The sequence below is a fragment of the Schistocerca cancellata genome, chromosome 6, assembly GCF_023864275.1.
Source record: "Schistocerca cancellata isolate TAMUIC-IGC-003103 chromosome 6, iqSchCanc2.1, whole genome shotgun sequence".
NCBI classification, from domain to species: Eukaryota; Metazoa; Arthropoda; class Insecta; order Orthoptera; family Acrididae; genus Schistocerca; species Schistocerca cancellata.
Genome location: NC_064631.1, coordinates 484,086,665 through 484,106,010, shown reverse-complemented (window position 1 = coordinate 484,106,010; position 19,346 = coordinate 484,086,665). Strand labels below are relative to the sequence as shown.

Below are 19,346 nucleotides of genomic sequence, written 5' to 3'. Positions count from 1 at the left end.
CGGGGATAACTGAGCAAGTGGTAATTGATCAGTTGTCGACTGGGGTTGAAAATTATTAAATTACTAAAATCGCTATTAACAAATAGGGGTTGGTGGTAGAAGGGTGAAAATTTAGGGTTGTGTGTATTTTTTATTGCCACATCATAAAAAATAAAAATAAAAAGTTCTGTCCAAAAAATAAGAAATTTTTTTTTGGGGTGGACCACCCTTATCACTTAGGGTTATCAAAAACAGATTACGACCGATTCTCAGACCTACCAAATGTACATGTAAAATTTCATCAGAATCGATCGAGCCGTTTCGGAGGAGTATGGCAACTAACACTGTGACACGAGAATTTTATATATTAAGATAAGATTCATGCGAAATCGGAGGAGGTTCTTTGCGCTGAGCAACTTCCGCCACCCTTTTACGCAAACTCAAGTGACGTATATTCTCCAACACATTTTATTCATGTGAACCTGAGAATATTCCCCTTACTTCCAAAAGTAAATTACATTTTACATTTTATTGGCGCAATCCAATGCGTGCGAACCGAGTTGTGGGCACCGAGTGGTTCTCACGATCTTCAGCTTATGCTGAGCATTATGCAGTGCTCTAGTATAGAAATAAAACGCCAGGGGTACTGTACTAGACACCTTCGTTTCGAGTAACCAATTAAGATAAGTCGATCGTATTAAAGGGGTTTTTAAACGCCAAATGTCAGCTAATTTAAACTATATTGAACTCATTGTAGCGCGCGCGCACACACACACACACACACACACACACACACACAGAGAGAGAGAGACAGATATATATTGCTGTTATTTAATGTGTTTGTAAAATCGCATTCACTAGCCATAAACGAGTATGCATACATTTAATTGAGAGATATCTTAATATTGGTTTTTGCGAGATGTGTAGGTACTTTTAATTCTCTACGAACTGCAACAAAATAATATTAGACCTGAAGAAGTAACAACTACGTGTGAGAAACATATTCGATTCCAGCGGGTATATTTGAAAAAAGATGGCTCTGTCACGTCGCAAAAAAAGTAAACTAAACTGGAACTGTGTTTATACTATATACCGTAGTGGAAGGTAGCAGAGTTCAAGTCTGGCAATTGTTGCTCACCAATTTAAATACTTTCAGTACAATGAGATCAACGTAACACTAGAACTGTAATTATAAAAAATAGATCATTTCGCTGGTTTCCTTATTTGGTGAAGCCAAATGCTGCCTCGATCAAGAATTATTTTACAGGCTGGGAGTCTTGTACTATTTCTGGTGTCTGCAGTTTCATGGTTTTACTGGACAAATAATGACCGGTTTGAACTACGTGACAGTAATTCATGTACTAAAGACTGCGTGCCGAACATTGTACACTACATAATATTTGGTAAAAATTCACTTGACTTTATATCGTATCTGAGTATCCTGTCTGTGTTAAAGGTAAGTATATAGACAAAATCAATCGTCAATAGGCGATTCTATTATTTAATTCGTTGTATTTTTACACAACTATCGTCTGTGACCCAACGTTCTGCACATACCAGAACACACAAATCAATTCAAATCACAAACGTTTTGTAAGAATAATATGTTCACATCGACAGACCTGGACGATTGTTCAGTGGCTAGGTGTACTCACAATAGTTCAGACATTTCGGAGTTTGTTGCTAACAAATGATTACAATTACAGAAATGTAAGATTACTACTACTACTACAACTAGCACCACTACATGTGTCAGCCCCAGCTCCAGTCAGTAAACAATACATGCACAAGGAAAAACAGTTGTGTGTCACATACTTGTCCAAACAGAAATCCTCTGCTGCTGCTTATCATACAAAGGTGGACAAGGTGCTGACAAAGGTTCCTGGTATTTCTAAAAACAGGATTAAGCAAATCATGTTTATGTGAAAAAGAATAAATTATCTATGAATGTTCACTTCAGGAAATTAAAAACATCGTCACAGTTATCTGTCTGTTCATGTGCTATACAAATGTATAACTGAAATCCATGTTTTGTAATAATCCTGCTGCCAAATAAACATTCAACCGTTCAGAGTTCACTTGTTCGTCTTTTCATTTTCCTACTGAGATCTGTGGGAAGCAAGCAGTCCTTACGCAGGAAAGGATGACAAAAGTTACTCGCATACGCAGTGATGTCCCCTTATCAATAATTAAATGAAAGAAAGGTGATAAGCAAAGCAAGCTGAAAGTTACACAATTGTGCCCACATGCATTTCTGTAGTTTATGTATGATACATAGGTGCAAAAATATTGTAGGACTGTTTACTATCTAATACAAGTTTTCTGAGTTTAGTGTGTTAACACTGACTTCAGACTAAGCTACAGATCATCTTGTTTTCAGAACCTTTATTTCACATCCAAATTCATTGGCTTCACTAACACACCCACTTGTTGTCACCTTCCTAGACATCATGTTACACAACAGACCAATCAGTTTCATCACAACCAACATTTCTGGAAAAGGTAGGAGGGGTGGTGGGTGGCATTAACACACACTAGCAATCAAACAAACCTTTCATCAATCTGAAGGTATGTTTCAATGTAACAGTGCTTTACTGTCGAAGTCCTATTGGAGTTCGTATGCCCTTGCCTTCCAACATTTTTAATTCAATTGCCCTGTTATAGGGACAGTATTCAACATGGAATCTGAATTCAAGTCTGATTTTTCCATGTACACAAAACAGTGGGAAGTGTGAAAGTACCAATCACTGATGAGAAAAAAAAATATTGCCAGGGTCAAGGGTTGAATATTAAACCTTGTTATCTAAGCCATCAGTCCACACTATGTGAAATTAAAAATTACAAATACAAGATTCCAATAATTATTAACCATATTGACATTTTGAGAACATCAGACACTATCTCCACAATAAAAAGTATTAATGTCTAGCAGTTTTAAGTGTTGAAGTAAAATGTTGAAGTAGAGTTGGCAAATGCAGTTATAGTTATCGGCAAAGATGACATTATGTACAAGTAGGACACCAAATTTCTTGGACTTACCTTCAGTAACACACTAAATTGGAAACCACATATTGAGGCATTGTCACAAAAGCTTAGTAAAACCTGCTATCTATTACGATCATTAAAAGACACAGCCAGTGTAGATACCTTGAAGCTGGTGTACCATGCCCTGTTTGAGTTTGTCTTGAGCTATGGCCTAATCTTCTGAGGAAAGAGCTCTGATTCTCTCACAATTTTCAAGTTACAAAAACAAGTAGTAAGAATAATGAAATGTAAAAAAAGAACTGAACACTGTAAACCACTACTTCAACAGCTAAAAATCCTGCCACTGCCATGCCTCTATATATTGGAATTAGCTTGTTTTACAGTACAGCACTTGGATGCCCTTGACAGAAATGCAGACTGCCACACACATGACACACCAGGAACAAAACATAGTTACAAATTATAGCCCACAACACAAAATTATATGTGAATGGGGTTAAATGTATAGGCATTAAAATATACAACCACCTCCCAACAGACATAAAAACAAGCAAAAACCTAAAAATAATGAGAACTAAATTAAAGGAATTGCTACTAAATCACTGTTTCTATTCCGTACATGAATTTCTTGAAACAAAATTTTAATTACTTGCAATAAGCTGTTTATTCAGTTGTAGATGTTTCTACTTAGTAAGATAATTTAATTATTGTATCTTATCTATATTCTGTCTGTATCTCATATAGGCCTATGTATTCTGCTATGTGAACTATGTACCACAATGTTTTAATTACATGTAATAAGCTGTATATTCACTTGTAGATATTTCTACTTAGTAAGATAATTTAATTATTGTTTGTTACTCATATTCTGTCTGTATCTCATATATGTATTCTGCTATGTGAACTATGTACCACAATATTTTAATTACTTGTAATAAGCTGTATATTCACTTGTAGATATTTCTACTTAGTAAGATCATTTAATTATTGTTTGTTACTTCTATTCTGTCTGTATCTCTTGTATGTATTCTGCTATGTGCAGTATGTACCACTGTCATTTCTCATCACATACCACCTTTTTTATATTTTGTCTATATATCCTGTATCTATTCTGCTATGTGAATTATGTACCACTACTGTCATCTCTCGTCATATACCATCTTAACATAATTTTTCAAATTGACTTGTCCTATATCATGATGTGCTTTGCTGTGCAAATTGTATGATCACAGGACCAATAATAAATCAAATCAAATCAAAAGAAGAGCCTGACAATTGCAGTGTGCTAATTACAACCACCACAGTATAGATTGGAGAGGAATTCCATCTTTTCACCCAGACATGTTTCAGCACTTGTGCTATCTTCAGTGTTTTTATTTTGCTTCTCATGTGGAGTTATTGGATATTTATGCTAGTAGCTTTAGATTTACTATGCAATCAACAAGTTGTGATAGTTTTTGATGTCGTCGTGTATTTACTCTTTTGTGTTGGGATAACATTTGTATTTCTTTTGCTTTTGTTGTTACACATTCATTTTATACAGCAAGCATGGCCAAGAAACCACATAAAATGAATATGTAACAACAAAAGTGAAAGAAATAAGCATGTTATCTCAATACAAAAAAAGTAAAAACACGCCAATGTCAAAAACTATGACAAGCTTAAGACTGGGTAGTAGATGTAAAGCTACTAGCATAAATATCCAGTAGCTCCACATGACAAGGAAAATAAACAAATAAACACACTGAAGATAGCACAGAAAGTGCTGAAACATCTCTGGGTGAAAACAAAACTTCAAAGATGTCTTGCATAAGGTAGAATTCCTGTCCAATTTTATTAGCAAGCACGGAAATAAGAAGAATTGCAAGATTCACAATATGATCAACGACTGATGAAAGTCATTTTGTAAACTCCTCTATGGTAAAGCCACAGTGCTGTAGCATGTCTGTAGATGGCTATTGTTTTCATCTACAGCAATTTGCACTTAGCAGTTGCCAGCTGGGAACAGTGCTGCCAGCTGTCAGGAATCATCTTTCACCAGCTCTACTATACTATTGAAATTCTGTTAGTTGGTATTTTCTTCAATCTTTGACCTTTTGTCCATCCATGCTTCCTCATAAGAATTCTTCATTATGTAGTCTCCTGTCATTGAATACTCCCCCCCCCCCCTCCCCGTCCTGGCATGTCAAAGAGAAAATGGAATCCCTGGTGTTCCAGAGCTGCAGCTTATCACTGCTGCCAGTCCCTATCACGAAAAAATGGGCTGCTACAGTGGCCCCCTCTCCCCTCCCAATTGAGGGGACAGTAGGAAAGGGACAGGGGCATTATAAATTATCAACAATAAATTGATATCTACTGCTGGATAAAGGCCTCTTCCAAACTCCACACATTAATATCTTCTACATCTACGTCTACATGGATACTCTGCAAATCACATTCAAGTGCCTGGCAGTGGCTACGCAGATCCATGGTGCTCCTGCATGTTTATCAGTGTCATTTTTTTGGTCTGTTCTCATTTCACTATGTGAGCTGGTGCAGTGGTTGAGACACTGGATTTGCTTTCAAGAGAACAGTTATACAAATCCTCACTTGGCTCTCCAGGTTTCGGTATTCTGTAGTTTACCTGGATCACTTAAGGTAAATGCTGGGATGATTATTTGAAAAGTACAAGGCAAATATTTTTCAGCTTACCTTCCTTTCCTCCTTTTTCCTAATGTATGGTAATTTAACAAGGAACTTACTAGGTCAGTTGACCATGTATTCTACCCACCTTCACTTCATTTCCATTTCAGGAATAATTAAGTCTTCCACTCTGGCTTTTTCTGTGAGCCAATTATAGGTTTTTCTTTCCCCATGTTAACCTGAACACACACATCACTATTGCTTGCTGAGCAACCCTCACTTTCAAATAATGTCCACATTTCAATGTGTGAAGCATTTGTTGACTTAGGGAAAGCTTTTGACAGTGCTGACTGGAATACTCACTTTGAAATTCTGGAGGTAGCAGGGGTTAAATACAAGGAACAAAAGGTTATTTGTGTCTTGTGCAGAAACCAGACAGCAGTTATAAGAGTCAAGGGGCATGAAAGGGAAGCAGTAGTTGAGAAAGAAGTGAGACATGATTGCAGTCTAGCCCCTATGTTACTCAATACGTAATTGAGAAATCTATAAAGGAAACAAAAGAAAAGTTTAGAATAGGAATTAAACTTCAGGAAGAAGAAATAAAAACAATGAGAGGTTTGCAGATGACATTGTAATTCTGTCACAGACAGCAAAGGACTTGGCGGAGCAGTTGAGCGGTATGGACAGTGTCTTGAAAAGCGGATATAAGATGAACGTCAACAAAAGCAAAACAAGAATAATGGCATGTAGTCAAATTAAATCACGTGATGCTAAGGGAGTTAAGGAAACAAGACACTTAAAGTAGTAGAATAGTTTTGCTATTTGGGCAGTCAAAGTAGAGAGGATATAAAAAGTAGACGCAATGGTAAAAAAAAATTCTGAAAACATTTGTCTTGAGTGTACCCACATATGAAAGTGAATCACGAACAATAAGCAGTTTAGACAAAAAGAAAATAAAACCTTTTGAAATGTGAAACTACAGACTAATGTTGAAGATCAGGTGGGTCGATCATGTAACGTGAGAAGGTACTGAATGGAAATGAAGAGACGAGAAATTTGTGACAAAACTTGATTAAAGGAAATGATTGGTTGACAGGCCACATGCTGAGACATCAATGGATCACCAATTTAGTATTGGAGGGAAGTGTGGCAGTTAAAAACTGTAGAGGGAGATAAAACAATATTATGAGAAGGAAAATTGACACTCACCATATAGCGGAGATGCTTAGTCGCAGATAGGCACAACAAAAAGACTCACAATTAAAGCTTTCGGCCATTAAGGCCTTCATCAACAACCCACGCACATACACACACACTCTTGTGTGTTTGATTTTTGCCAGAGGGAGATAAAAGATGAATATAATAAGCAGATTGAGAAGGATGTAGGTTGCAGTAAAAAGAAGAATGACAGGGTGAAGGAATGCCGAATTTAAGGAAAATAATGAAGTGCATCAATGGAAAACTAAAGGAGACAGCCCCTTTCAAACTCTAATTCAGTGTGTCAGTCTTGCAAAGAATACATAAAGGCTGATTTTTTACAGATGAAGGTATAAACAACCATTTCTAATTCACTGTGATTGCTACAAATGCCCGTGTTTTGGACACACTCCCTTGGTATGTGTGGGTCAGGTAGTAGAGTGTAGCAATTCCATACAAAAAGCCAGAATGGGATGGCATCATCAGTTGTTTGCAACTTTCCACCTCCGGTACAAATCCACAGATTTTTCAGTGTACACTCAGGATTGGAAGGTACAAAGGATATCTCAGAAATCCACATATGCTGGGGTGCAAACAGTGTTTACAGCACTGCATCCACGTTCAGTAACTATATCTTTTGCAGTAATTATCAAAATGCTAGAACAAAGAATTAATGACTCAATAAGTTTTACATTCTTTAACCATGTATATCTCTGTCTACTGCAGTTCACTAAGAACCTCAGTATTAAGAGAGAGAGCCTTGGTCATGAATCTTGGCATCTAGCATTTCAAGTCGAAGGAGTAAATAATAAATGGGTTGCCTTTCTAGATACATTATCTTATCATCTAAATAATACTATTCCCATCAGAAAGATAAATATTAATAAGGCAACACAGTCTAGACCCGTGGCATTTGATAATTCTACCAGAACTGAAAGAAAAAATGGAAGAAACGTATATGATACAAAGAGAGGCCAAAAACAAGGAGCACAGGGATAAATACAAACAATACAAGTTCCATTTTCGCAAGCAAGTCAAAAGATTGAAGGCTGAAAAGATCAACTTGAAATTACAAAATTCAGATTGTACCTCCAAGTCCTGCTGGTCAATAGTAAATGAAATAAGAGACACTAAAACAAAACTAACTGGTAATATCAGCATACAGATATCTAATAACAATATTGATGTCACCAATCCTCAAGAGATCAGTAACTTTTTTAATGACTATTTCATAGTCATACCACAGATAAAGTACCTGTTGGAAATCTCGCTGAGGACAATTCGGAAGCTAATCAACTCCATGTACTTGAAATCAAGGATATTTTCCAGCTCATCAGAGAATGTAAAAACAAAAAAATCCGCTGGCTGGGATGAAATTTCTCCATTTTTACTTAAACAGTGCAAAAACGATCTAGCATATCCTTTGGTGCATCTAATAAATAGTGTCTTAAAAGAAGGAGTGTTCCGTGACATACTAAAATTAGCCATTGTTAAACCTCTTTACAAAAAAGGTGATAAACAACTAGTAGAAAATTACAGAACACTCACTTTAACTTCTGTTTTTAGTAAGTTAATTGAAAAAATAATTCTGAAATATATGTTAGAGCATTATAATAAGCACAACATCCTGGGAGATTTTCAGCGTGGTTTCAGAAGTGCTCGTAGCACCATGACTGCAACACTTCAATTTATGCTGAAAGCTCTTGACAGAATTGATGAAGGCATACAAGTAGCTGGAGTTTTCCTAGACCTATCAAAAGCTTTTGATAGGGTTGATCATAAGGTACTTCTGTCAAAACTGGCCAGAGATGGCATAAGTGGAAAACTATTGCAGCTCATCACATCGTATTTAAAAAAACAGAAGGCAGTGTACCTCAGTCTCACACAATAATGGAGAAACATTAAAAAGTTATACATCAAGGGTCAGGAATATTAAATTTGGTGTGCTTCAGGGATTGATAATTGGTCCCTTCCTTTTTATATGTTACGTTAATGACTTCCCAACGATAGTAAAAAATGATACCTTCATTACAGTGTATGCAGATGACACTTCAGGCCTTTGTTGGGGAAACAATATTCTTAATCTCGGCATAGAGGTAAAAAAAAAAAAAAAAAAAAAAAATAATAATAATAATAATAATATTGCAAAGGAAAAGTTTGAAAATGACAATCTAAAAGTCAACTTACAAATAACAGATATAATCCCCTTCAATGTTGGTGGTTTGCAAACTTGTACTGATTCTCAAGATAGTAATATTTTAGAGAAAATCTGCAGTGAGTGTAAATTCCTAGGTATATGCATAGATAGCAAACTACTATGGACACAACAAATTGACAATGTGTGTGCAAGGCTATCATGTAGCCTATATGTTTTAAGAAGAATAGCTCCATACGTCAATACCCAAACAATGAGGATGATGTATTTTGGTTTAATACATCCATTTCTAGCATATGGTCTTTCATTGTGGGGCAGGGCTTCCAAAACTCAAGTAGATGGAGTATTTAAACTCCAGAAAAGAGCCTTGAGAATATTAGGCAAAAAAGATGCTAGAACATCATGTAAGCGATTGTTTACAGAATTTAAAATTCTGACTATCTATTCTATGTATATGTTTGAAACAACAGTATTAACTGTAGGAGATAAGAAATATACATGTCATAATGCAGAAATTCATGATCACAATACTAGATAAGTACAGAATTACCATATGATACACAGAAGACTGGAAAAAAAAACAGTCCATATTTTAATGGAGCAAAATACTTCAATGCACTGCCAAATGAACTGAAGGTAATAACTGGAGAGACATTCAAAAAACATCTAAAATCATGGCTCATTGAGGAGTACTTCTATAGCCCACTGCAGAAACTAAAATCTAAAGTATTATTATATCAAATAATTTGGACTACATTCTTAAGTTCCTATTTTTAAAGTAAAATTATATTGTATACTGTTGAATTGTACTATCAATTGCTAAGCATGTAATTACATGTTTCACACAAATAAATTACAAAATAAATTAAGAAACAGACACATTAAAATTCTCTAGCCAGTTTCTTCCAATGCTGTTGTTACACTTTCTTAGTAAATGCTGTTTCTCATTCACTGTTTTTAATATCTCCTCATTTCTTAGTCTGCCTTTTCATTTCAAACTTTCTCTTTCTTCCTCTACATTCATGGTTTGAAAGATTCTGGACACTGTATTTCACATCTTCCCAATGTTTAAGATTATCCAAATGAAACACTTCGCTTATCACATTTTTTTCACCATACCTGAGGATAAATGAGTAATTATTTTTTTTCTATAAGAATTTCTTTGGTCGTTGCAATTCTTATTTTAATTTCCCTGTGACATATCACTACTCATTCTACATCCACATTAATAATAATAAATAATGATAATAGTAATAATATTTTTTCTCAACACACAAATAACAAAATAAAATTTAGCGTTAATTCATACTATGGCTTCCAATTTTAGGTGCAGAAACCAGAGCAGCTCTTAATACATTCTGACAGCCCAGATTTTGAAGGGAATTACTGGTTGGCTATTAAGTCAGCACCATTTAATGACACCAGTATCCATGTGTCTCTTCTTGAGCAACCAACACACGTGTTTGGTCAACGATTGAGTTCAGTGTATCATTCTGCAGATGTTGCAAGGATTCAGATACTGATGCAGCATGGAGGAATTTATTTGGACACAGACATGCTTGTTCTACGTTCTCTAGATAGATACAGAAATTCTGAAATGGTTGTTGCATGGCCATATGGTGAATACATTGGAAATCAGGTACCAAAAATTTATATTGAAACATGTTGTTGGAGTAGATTATCATTTAAATATCATCATTCTAAGATGAAAATTAAATACAGGAAATAAAAGCAAAAAAATGGCGAGAGCATATACTAAAGTAAATCTGTTTTTTATATAAAGGTTAAACATGATAAATGGATACCATAGTAAATGGAATGTAGTACAAACAAGCAGTAATGGGAAACAATTATGTTGAAAAGTATGACAAGTTTGGAGAGTTCATACACAATATGAGGAGGTGGAGGCACAAACAAGAGGGGGAGGGGGGAGCTGAGAAGGTATTGCTTGAGAAAAATCAGTGAAAGAACAAGAAGATACATACCTAAGGGTGGCTATTTTAAGGGAAAAAAAGAAGTACCAACATTTTATCACACAAACGCTAAACACACATCGGTGTGGTCAGGGAAGCACTGTTTATGAGCAGCTGTCTGGAGAGGCAGGTGAAAAGATTGGGAGACAGAAGTGAGTGGAGGGCGGGGGGGGGGGGGGGGGGGGGGGGGAGGGGGAGTGAGAGAGAAAGAGATGATAGGGCACAGGAGAGTACAGAGTCAGAACTGGAATGGAATGGAATAGAAAATTGTGAGAGGGAAGGGTGAGGCAAGACAGTGGGAAGGGTTTGTTCAGAGATGTGGGTTAGAGAAAGTTGAGATGAAGTGGATTTTGCAAGAAAAATGATATGCTGAAAAAGACAGCTCCATTATATGCAGCTGTTCTGAATTCATAGGTGTTGTGTGCAAGATACTGGCTTCGGTAACTGGGTGGTCAATCTCATACTTCGGTAGACAGCTGATTAACTGACATACCTGCATAAAAGTCTGCTCACATAACCCTGCCGATATAACATGTAGTGCCCCGCTCACATTGCCCTGCCTCTGAGTGGTTGCTGCTGGACATGGTTTATAGATATATGGCATAAGTTTTACTCTTGGAGAATGATTTTTGAACTAAGGATGGACAGAAATATTGTGGAGGTTGGATATGCAACAGAATACCACTCTTAGGAATAAAGGTAGAGCTTTGGGTACTATACTTGTCACTCTAGGCTACCTAAAGAGGTAGTCGAAGCCCTAGAGAAGGATACATTTGAGTTTTTCAGTGCCTAGGTGATGAGAGGAGTCTTGATCAGGAAGTAGATGTGGTAGGTTTATTGGTGTCATGGGCTGAAACGATAGAGGAAATCTGTTTTTGAAGCAGGCAGGCAGGGTACTGTCTATAAAAACTATAAATGAAAGGCAGGGCCATGTACAAAAAGAGTCATGACATATACCAGCAATATGTGATTGTGCAGTTTTGTATGTTTGTGTGACAGTTAGCAACCATAATTGGCAACCAGAATATTATTTCCATAAGTGGAATACCCCATACTACTCAGTGATTCAGGAATTAATACACCAATGTGAGAATCCGAAGATTTGCATTTGAACAATACATGATAACATTAAAAAAACTGTGAACTGAAAAGCTGTGAAAGTGACCATGAAAGTAAATAGATACAAGCCAGTCGGTAATAATGTGATACCAAATTCCTTTTCATGACATGTGAGAATCTAGTTATATCTGATGTATTTTATGCGAAGAGCCCCTGAATAACCATCTCCCACAAAACAAAAGTAATTTGTGCTGATTCATAATATAATAAATTAGTTCTGAAATTAAGCAACTATTCTTAGGTTTTATCTTTGTTATTCGGTGGTCTTATTTTGATGGCATTTACTGATAGTGTGGAAGGAATATATAATTGTTTTACTGAACCAGATATGAAAATTTGCTATAGGAAGATGTATCTAAGAAACTGACTGCTAAGTTTTTTTAGACCTCCAGATAAGTCTGAGATTAACTTTATCACCATCAGTTATAATTCCATGGAAAACACTCATAATTAAAAAGGAAAAAAACACTGCCTAGTTTTATTGCATTATGAAGACTTTTTAAACTGATATTCCTAAAGTGTATAGAAGTAGGGTAGGTTAAAGATGTTTTTACACATAAAGCAGAATTAGCTTTATAAACTGATATCAAACAGAAAACACCAGAACCTCTTCCATGTATGGGCCAACCACTAACACATATTTGTGATACATTTAATAAACATATTTTTCTGGAATTTTTAGCAGTTGTTCAGTTGGTCGCTCTCCACAAAAAAAATCTTTCCCTTCAAAGTATATAACATGTGACAAATCACCTTTCAGATGCCTTCGACTTTGAGGGAAGTTCTCCTAATTATTGGAATATGGAAAATTCCCTCTCATCTGATTGTTATGATTCACCTAGCTAAAAACAGGTTACTGATTAAATATTCAACTACTGTGCTATGTAAGTGACTGCTCCAAGAATACTGGTATTTCCCCCCAACCACTCAAAACCTGGAAAATAGTTCCACACACAAGAAAAGGAAAAATCCTAAGGTTCAACAAGTCCACCCAACTGTATCCAAAATAATAGAAAAAAAAAATTATACTTGAGGAATATCCTTTCTTGAAAGTTGACTCGTTACAAACAACACAGCAGTTCGGCTTTCATAAAAATAAATCCATCAATGAGGCTTGCTTTTCATTTATTGACTTGATAATACATGGGTTTAATGAACGCCCTATGTGTCTGGCTTTTTATTGATATTACAAATGACTTTGATGTAGTCAATTACACACTGCACCTATGCTAATGTTCTAACAGGAGTCTGTAATAAATGGTTTCAGTCTTAGCTATAAAACAGAGGGCAGCTAGTAGGAATAATGGCACACGATAGAATAACAGCCAGTTCACATATAATATCAGACACATCTGGAGCTGCACAGGGCTCAGCATTAGGCACCTTCCTCTTTCCTCACTATTAATGATCTCCCAGAACACCTACCCTCAACATTACCCATGTTATTTGCAGATGATACGAACCTCCTGTTTGTTACACTCCTCCATAGCAGATGAGGACTGACTTAGTTGACAACAGTGCAGGGCTTCTGTACTGCCTCTGTGATTACTTTTTACTTAATATGAAAAAGAAAAACAGCTCATATGTTGTTCTGCCCATCAAAAAACCATACCATCCATATAGAATCATTAGTCATAGACAAGAAAGTTATTGACCAGGTCAGTGAGACTAAATTCCTGGGACTTAGGATAGATAACATGCTGCAGTGGTGTATCCACATAGATAAACTGCTTTATAAAGTGAGTAGCCTCAGCTATGCCTTTAAAGTTCTCAGTCAAAGGTATGACTTGACTATCTGTGTACACTGCTCCAGTTAACTTGGTCATCTCATTAGGCATTCCTTTCAGGTGATTGATACACAAGAAAATATTTTTTATGCAAAAACTCATTGTTAAGATTATGATATGATTACCACCATATACACCTACCAAACCAATCGCCATAGAAATGGGAATCACCTGAGCTGTGCATGTACATCCTAGAGACTGTTTCATTCATAAAATAAGACTCTCCATCTCTGTAAAAGAAATAATGATGTACGTGATCACCACACATGTGGTGATGGTAACATTCATTTGACAAATGAGAGACTGTGTAAATGCAATGACAGTCTGAGCCTGTAGCCAGCATACTTTGCACTAAATTACCTTGCTCAGTCAAAAGTAATACGAACTCCTTCAGGAGGAATGTTACCAGTGTGATACTTCAGCATTGTTTTTATTCTGGTGTTGAATTTGTGGAGATCAATGTATGTCATACATATCTTTAATTTTGTTCAAAATGTATTAATATTGGCCAGCCAATTTGGTAACTAAAACACTTTGCTCTCTACATCAGACACATGTATTTAAAAATGGAGATTCTTGTCTAAAAATTACTGTAACAAACACAAATGTATTTGGAAATCAGTATAACAAAAAGGAATATGCTCCTTCAACAATTGCTATAACTGGTATCCCGTTTCATAAACATGATTTGATGGATAAATAAATAAATAAATTTCTTGTCTTTTTTCAGATTCTCATTGCCAGCAAGAATGCAAAGTTTCTGTCAATGTGGCTTAATAGCTACAGGAGCTACCACCCAAGGGAATGGTACTATAATGCTGGGAAAGTACCAACAGAACAGATATTACAGAAGCATCCTGAGCTAGCTCACCGTGAACATTTCGCATTTGGTGTTACTAATCTGGGTGCCAATCTGTATGGTGCTTCTCCATGGCCACAGTGGAGACTTTTATCTGCAGTTCACTTGTTAAGTAGGCACCCTCCTGCACCACAACATTTAGATGAGAAGTTTGTTCGTACTTATCGCTCTCCATTTGGAGAAATTTCTCGATGGTTATTATACAAACTGAAGCCGAGGGTTGTTATCCCTAATTCAAATGTCTCTACTGCTTCTGTGTGATTGCTGCCAATATATCTTTTGTACCTAACATTTGAAATGAGAAGCTGTATTTTGTATTTTGCATTGTGCCTTTAATGGAGTGTGAAAACATGGAAGTGATGCCTGGATTTCGCTTACAGTTCTACTTTTTGCAAATAAAACAGAATATAGCATTTTTATGTATGCAGCAGTGTATTACTTAAGAAGGTTCAAAAATTAAATAAGAATTAGTAGCAGAACATACTCAGAAGGATATCAAATTTGTGAAATAGAACTGAAGATGAAAGTTGGAGTGATGGATTCAGCTACCAATAAAAACTGAATCTTGAGATTACACAACCCAAAATTTGGTATTTGCCATAAGGGGAAAAAGCAGAAATGAAAAAAAAAAAAGGAAAGGGAAGTTGCAGAAGATTTGAGGTTGAAAGTAACGTTGCTAGATGTTAGGAGAAATGGGAAATACACTGTAACAAATTATATGACAATAATAGTACAAACACTAAAATTACTCTGAGGAATTCTAATGATCAACACATTCTTTTCTTATTTCTTCTTTATACTTAACTGTTTGCAGACAGTAAAACTTCAAACTGACACACATATGTGACCCTAGTTTCCAACATAATCACCAAGTCTCTGTAAACAATGGTCAGAACATTCTACCATTCTGCTCCTTCATCATGGAATCATCTAAGAACCACTATGTGAATGTCCTCTTCATTGCAAAATCTAATTTCCCCCAGATGTTCTTTCAGGTGCCAATAAGGTGGAAAATGCATGGTGCGAACTCTTGCTTCCTTTCCGATCAGCATTACCCACATCTTTGCAGTGTTGATCAAACTGTTGGCACTGTCCCATTGTGACACATATTTTTTTAAAGGGTGGAGCCCCTCCATGATGACATCAACATTGTGACCATCTCAGTAGATGTACTGTCACCTCCGTATTTGGTACTTACTAATTGAAGACTTCACGGAATGTGGGACCTTGATGTTATCTGTGGATCTGGTTTGGATTACCCACTAACACGCTCGCATTGAGTAGACAGATAGTGGACGAAAATCTAACAAAGGGTAGCAGTTTCAAGGGCAGAGGGAAAATAGTGCCAACACAAGTGCCAAGGGATAAAAACCTCTGCGATAGTCTGGTCAAGTGGTAAGAGCAGTAGTGGTTTTCTTGCCATCTGTGACAGATCCATTTGAGGAGGGGCACTGGTGAGAAGGGCACCTGCAAAGTCACCTGGGCCACCTGCAGTGTCTGTACCTGTATCATGCCAAGAGCGTCATATAAGTGGTCAATTGGTCATAAATTGATCACTGTGTAAGCATTTTGCTTGAGTTTGTTTGCGTTTAGTGTGCTATATGGCTTCTCTGCATTGCCAGTTGGTCGGCTAGTTTACACCTGGCAGTGCCAGTTAATTTCACTGTGTTGCAGAGTTTCACAAGTGTTTGTCATTTTTGTGTGTTGGTTTTATCCATAGATGGTTAATTGTCCCTTTGTGGTAGTGTTTTTAGGCAGTTGTTTTTCCAATTATGGTTGTGATTGTAGTTACCCAGGTTATAGATGAAAGGACTGTTTGACTGTCTTGTTTTCTTGTACAGTCATACGGCAAGTTTTTTAAATACCTCCATGAGAGCCTCAAGGTGATATTCTCTGTGAAGGTGCACAGTGTGTGTGTATCGTGGAGTGTTACTTATCATGCTTAGCAATTTGTTCTGAATGATCTTCAGACTGTGTAGACATGTTGGAGCTGCTTAACCTCCGAACTGGAGCTGCATATGTCATCAGTGGTTTAGTTAGTGTTGTGTACATGGACCTCGAGTCCCACCTATTCAGTGTGCTTTGCCTGTTGAAAATCGGGTAAAGCTGTTTGAGCATCGCATTTGCTCAGTTGGTTACATATTTAGTGTGGTCCTCCCATGTAAGTTTCTGATCAGCCAGATACCGAGATATCTTACTGAAATGCATTGGGCGTGTGTTTAGTGTTATTTGTGTGCAGTTTTGGTGTTTGTGCAGGTGTTTGGTTTGCAAACAGAATAGCTTCACGCTTGTAAAATTTGAAATTTTCCTGGCGAATCAACTGGTCAAAAAGATTTCGGGTTTGCAGCCGGTCGTCGTAAACTTCATTGCACGATATTTTGGCTGGACAACTGCCAGCCATCTTCATGTGGGCCAAACAAGGACTGACAAGACGTTTTCCACTCCAGCTTATATAGTGCGCTGATAGTACTGCCGCGCATGCGTTGCAATTGCGGAGACAGAAGGGCCACACCGACCAGCGGCAGCACCCTTGCTGGTAGAACTGCAGTAATCAGCTGCCGTTGGTATTCTCGCTGGCCGCAGCTATCGAAGTCTTCTGGCGTCTTCGTCTCGAGCAAATTTTGGAGATGACGTGATTCCATGCGTTATTCAATTGGTAACCACTGTCACGGTTCATTATATTTCCCGCAATGCGTATTTCAACTGATTCTTTGATAATGGAGTCCCAAAAAGTTTTTGCAGTGGCCAAAATCGAAGTTTTGTCGTACTCTATTGAATGTCCTAAATGATTAATGGAAAATCTCATATAAAGATGTGAAACAAATACTAACAAAGGGTAGAGTGGCTGGCCAGTACTTACCTCAGCTCAGTACAGCCGATAGATACACATAAAACAGAACCGAAAATTACATTCCTAGCTTTCGGAACAAATGTTCCTTCATCAGGGAGGAGAGAGGGGAAAGAAAGGGAAGAAGGGAAAGGAGATTCAGTTACTCACAACCCAGGCTATGAAGCAACAGGGAAAGGAAAATAGGGAGGGTAGCAAGGATGGAAGCATGGTTGTCAGAGGGAAGCCAAAGATATTCTACTGTAAGTACTGTGCCAGCTTCAAACCAAAGAGGATGCATACAGAAGTAAAGAGGTATATAGTATAAAGATAAACACAACTATGTAGGATGAAAAGATGCGTGAATGGTTAAAGAGGAAAGTATCTATTGAATGTCCGTTAGAAATACAATGTTCCGCAACTGCAGACTTACTGGGTTGCAGTAGGTGAGTGCAACGTTGATGTTCTGTACAACACTCTTCCACTGTATGTATTGTCTGTCCTATGTAGGCCATACCACACTGACATGGTATTTTGTAAATTCCCGCCTTCCGCAGTAACAAATCATCCTTCACCGATCCCAACAAATCGGAAATCTTAGAAGGCGGCCAAAAAACCACTTTCACATTAAAACGATTAAGAATCCTTGCTATCTTGAAGGAGATATTTCCGACAAAGGGAAGAAAAGCTAGGGACTTGGCTGGCGCGTCCTCCTCTTTATCCATTTTCCGGTTCCTGGCTCTAGTTGAGAAGGCCCTGTTAATTTTCCGGGTCGAGTACCCATTGTCTCTGAACACCGTCCTCAAATGTGCCAGTTCCTTAGGCAAATTCTCTGCATCTGACACTGTGTGTGCCCTGTGTACAAGTGTTTTAAGTACATTCATTTTCTGGGATGGGTGATGGCAACTTGAAGAATGTAAATAGAAATCAGTGTGAGTGGGCTTGCGATAGACAGAATGTCCCACAGTGCCGTCACTCTTCTGTTTAACCAAAACATCCAGGAATGGAAGGGAACCATCTTTCTCTAGTTCCATAGTAAATCCAATTATTCTCATGGGTGGAGTTAAGGTGATGAAAAAACTCCATTAACTTTTCTTCTTCGTGGGGTCATACTATGAAAGTGTCATCGACGTATCTCCAAAAAACAGTTGGTTTCCAGACCGCTGATTCTAGTGCTCTCTCCTCAAAATCCTCCATGAAGAGGTTAGCCACCAGACGAGACAGAGGGCTGCCCATGGCGACACCATCAGACTGTTCAAAATATTCCTGGTTAAACATAAAATAAGTTGAGGAAAGAGTATGTCGGAACAAAGCAGTAATGTCCGATTCAAACTGTTGACCAATTAGAATCAAGGAATCCGCAAGAGGTACTTTTGTGAAAAGGGAAACTACATCAAAACTCGCTAGAAGATCCGAACTACTTATGTGGAGAGCCCACAGTCTGTTAATAAAGTCCGCAGAGTTCCATATATGGTGTGAACATTTGCCAATAAATGGTCTCAACAAAGAAGCTACATGTTTCGCTATATCATATGTCGGTCAATAGTACTCACTATAGGCTGTAAAGGCAGACCTTCTTTATGCAATTTAGGAAGACCATACATTCTTGGTGGTATGCTGCCATGTGGTCTTAACTGCTTGATAGTCTCTGGAGCTAGCGAGGAAGAGTTCAAAAGCGCACACGTCTTCTGTTGCACACGTGCTGTTGGATCTTGATCAATTCTCCAATACATAGTATCACTAAGTAGACTATACATCTTCTCCAAATACAACCCACGAGGTAACAAAATGGTAGAGTTACCTTTATCAGCCTTAAGCACCACTATTTCCAGATCTTCTCAAA

At 37.3% G+C, this 19,346-nt stretch overlaps 1 protein-coding gene across 1 annotated transcript; it reads left to right on the top strand.

The window, feature by feature from the left end:
* The first annotated feature begins 972 nt into the window (after window positions 1–972).
* On the top strand, window positions 973–15,099 carry LOC126190637 (uncharacterized). Its single transcript, XM_049931056.1, has 3 exons — window positions 973–1,435; window positions 10,266–10,577; window positions 14,548–15,099. The coding sequence occupies exons 1-3, from the start codon at window positions 1,217–1,219 to the stop codon at window positions 14,935–14,937; spliced, it is 921 nt and encodes a 306-aa protein (XP_049787013.1). The 5' UTR covers window positions 973–1,216; the 3' UTR covers window positions 14,938–15,099.
* The last annotated feature ends 4,247 nt before the right edge of the window (window positions 15,100–19,346 follow it).

Bases quoted from the DNA above. Each gene is read 5' to 3' on its own strand.
- LOC126190637 (XM_049931056.1), top strand. From the start codon at position 1,217: ATGCTGCCTCGATCAAGAATTATTTTACAGGCTGGGAGTCTTGTACTA. The intron at 1,436-10,265 runs GTAAGTATATAG...TTCCAATTTTAG, and splicing joins GTATCCTGTCTGTGTTAAAG to GTGCAGAAACCAGAGCAGCT. The intron at 10,578-14,547 runs GTACCAAAAATT...GTCTTTTTTCAG, and splicing joins GTGAATACATTGGAAATCAG to ATTCTCATTGCCAGCAAGAA.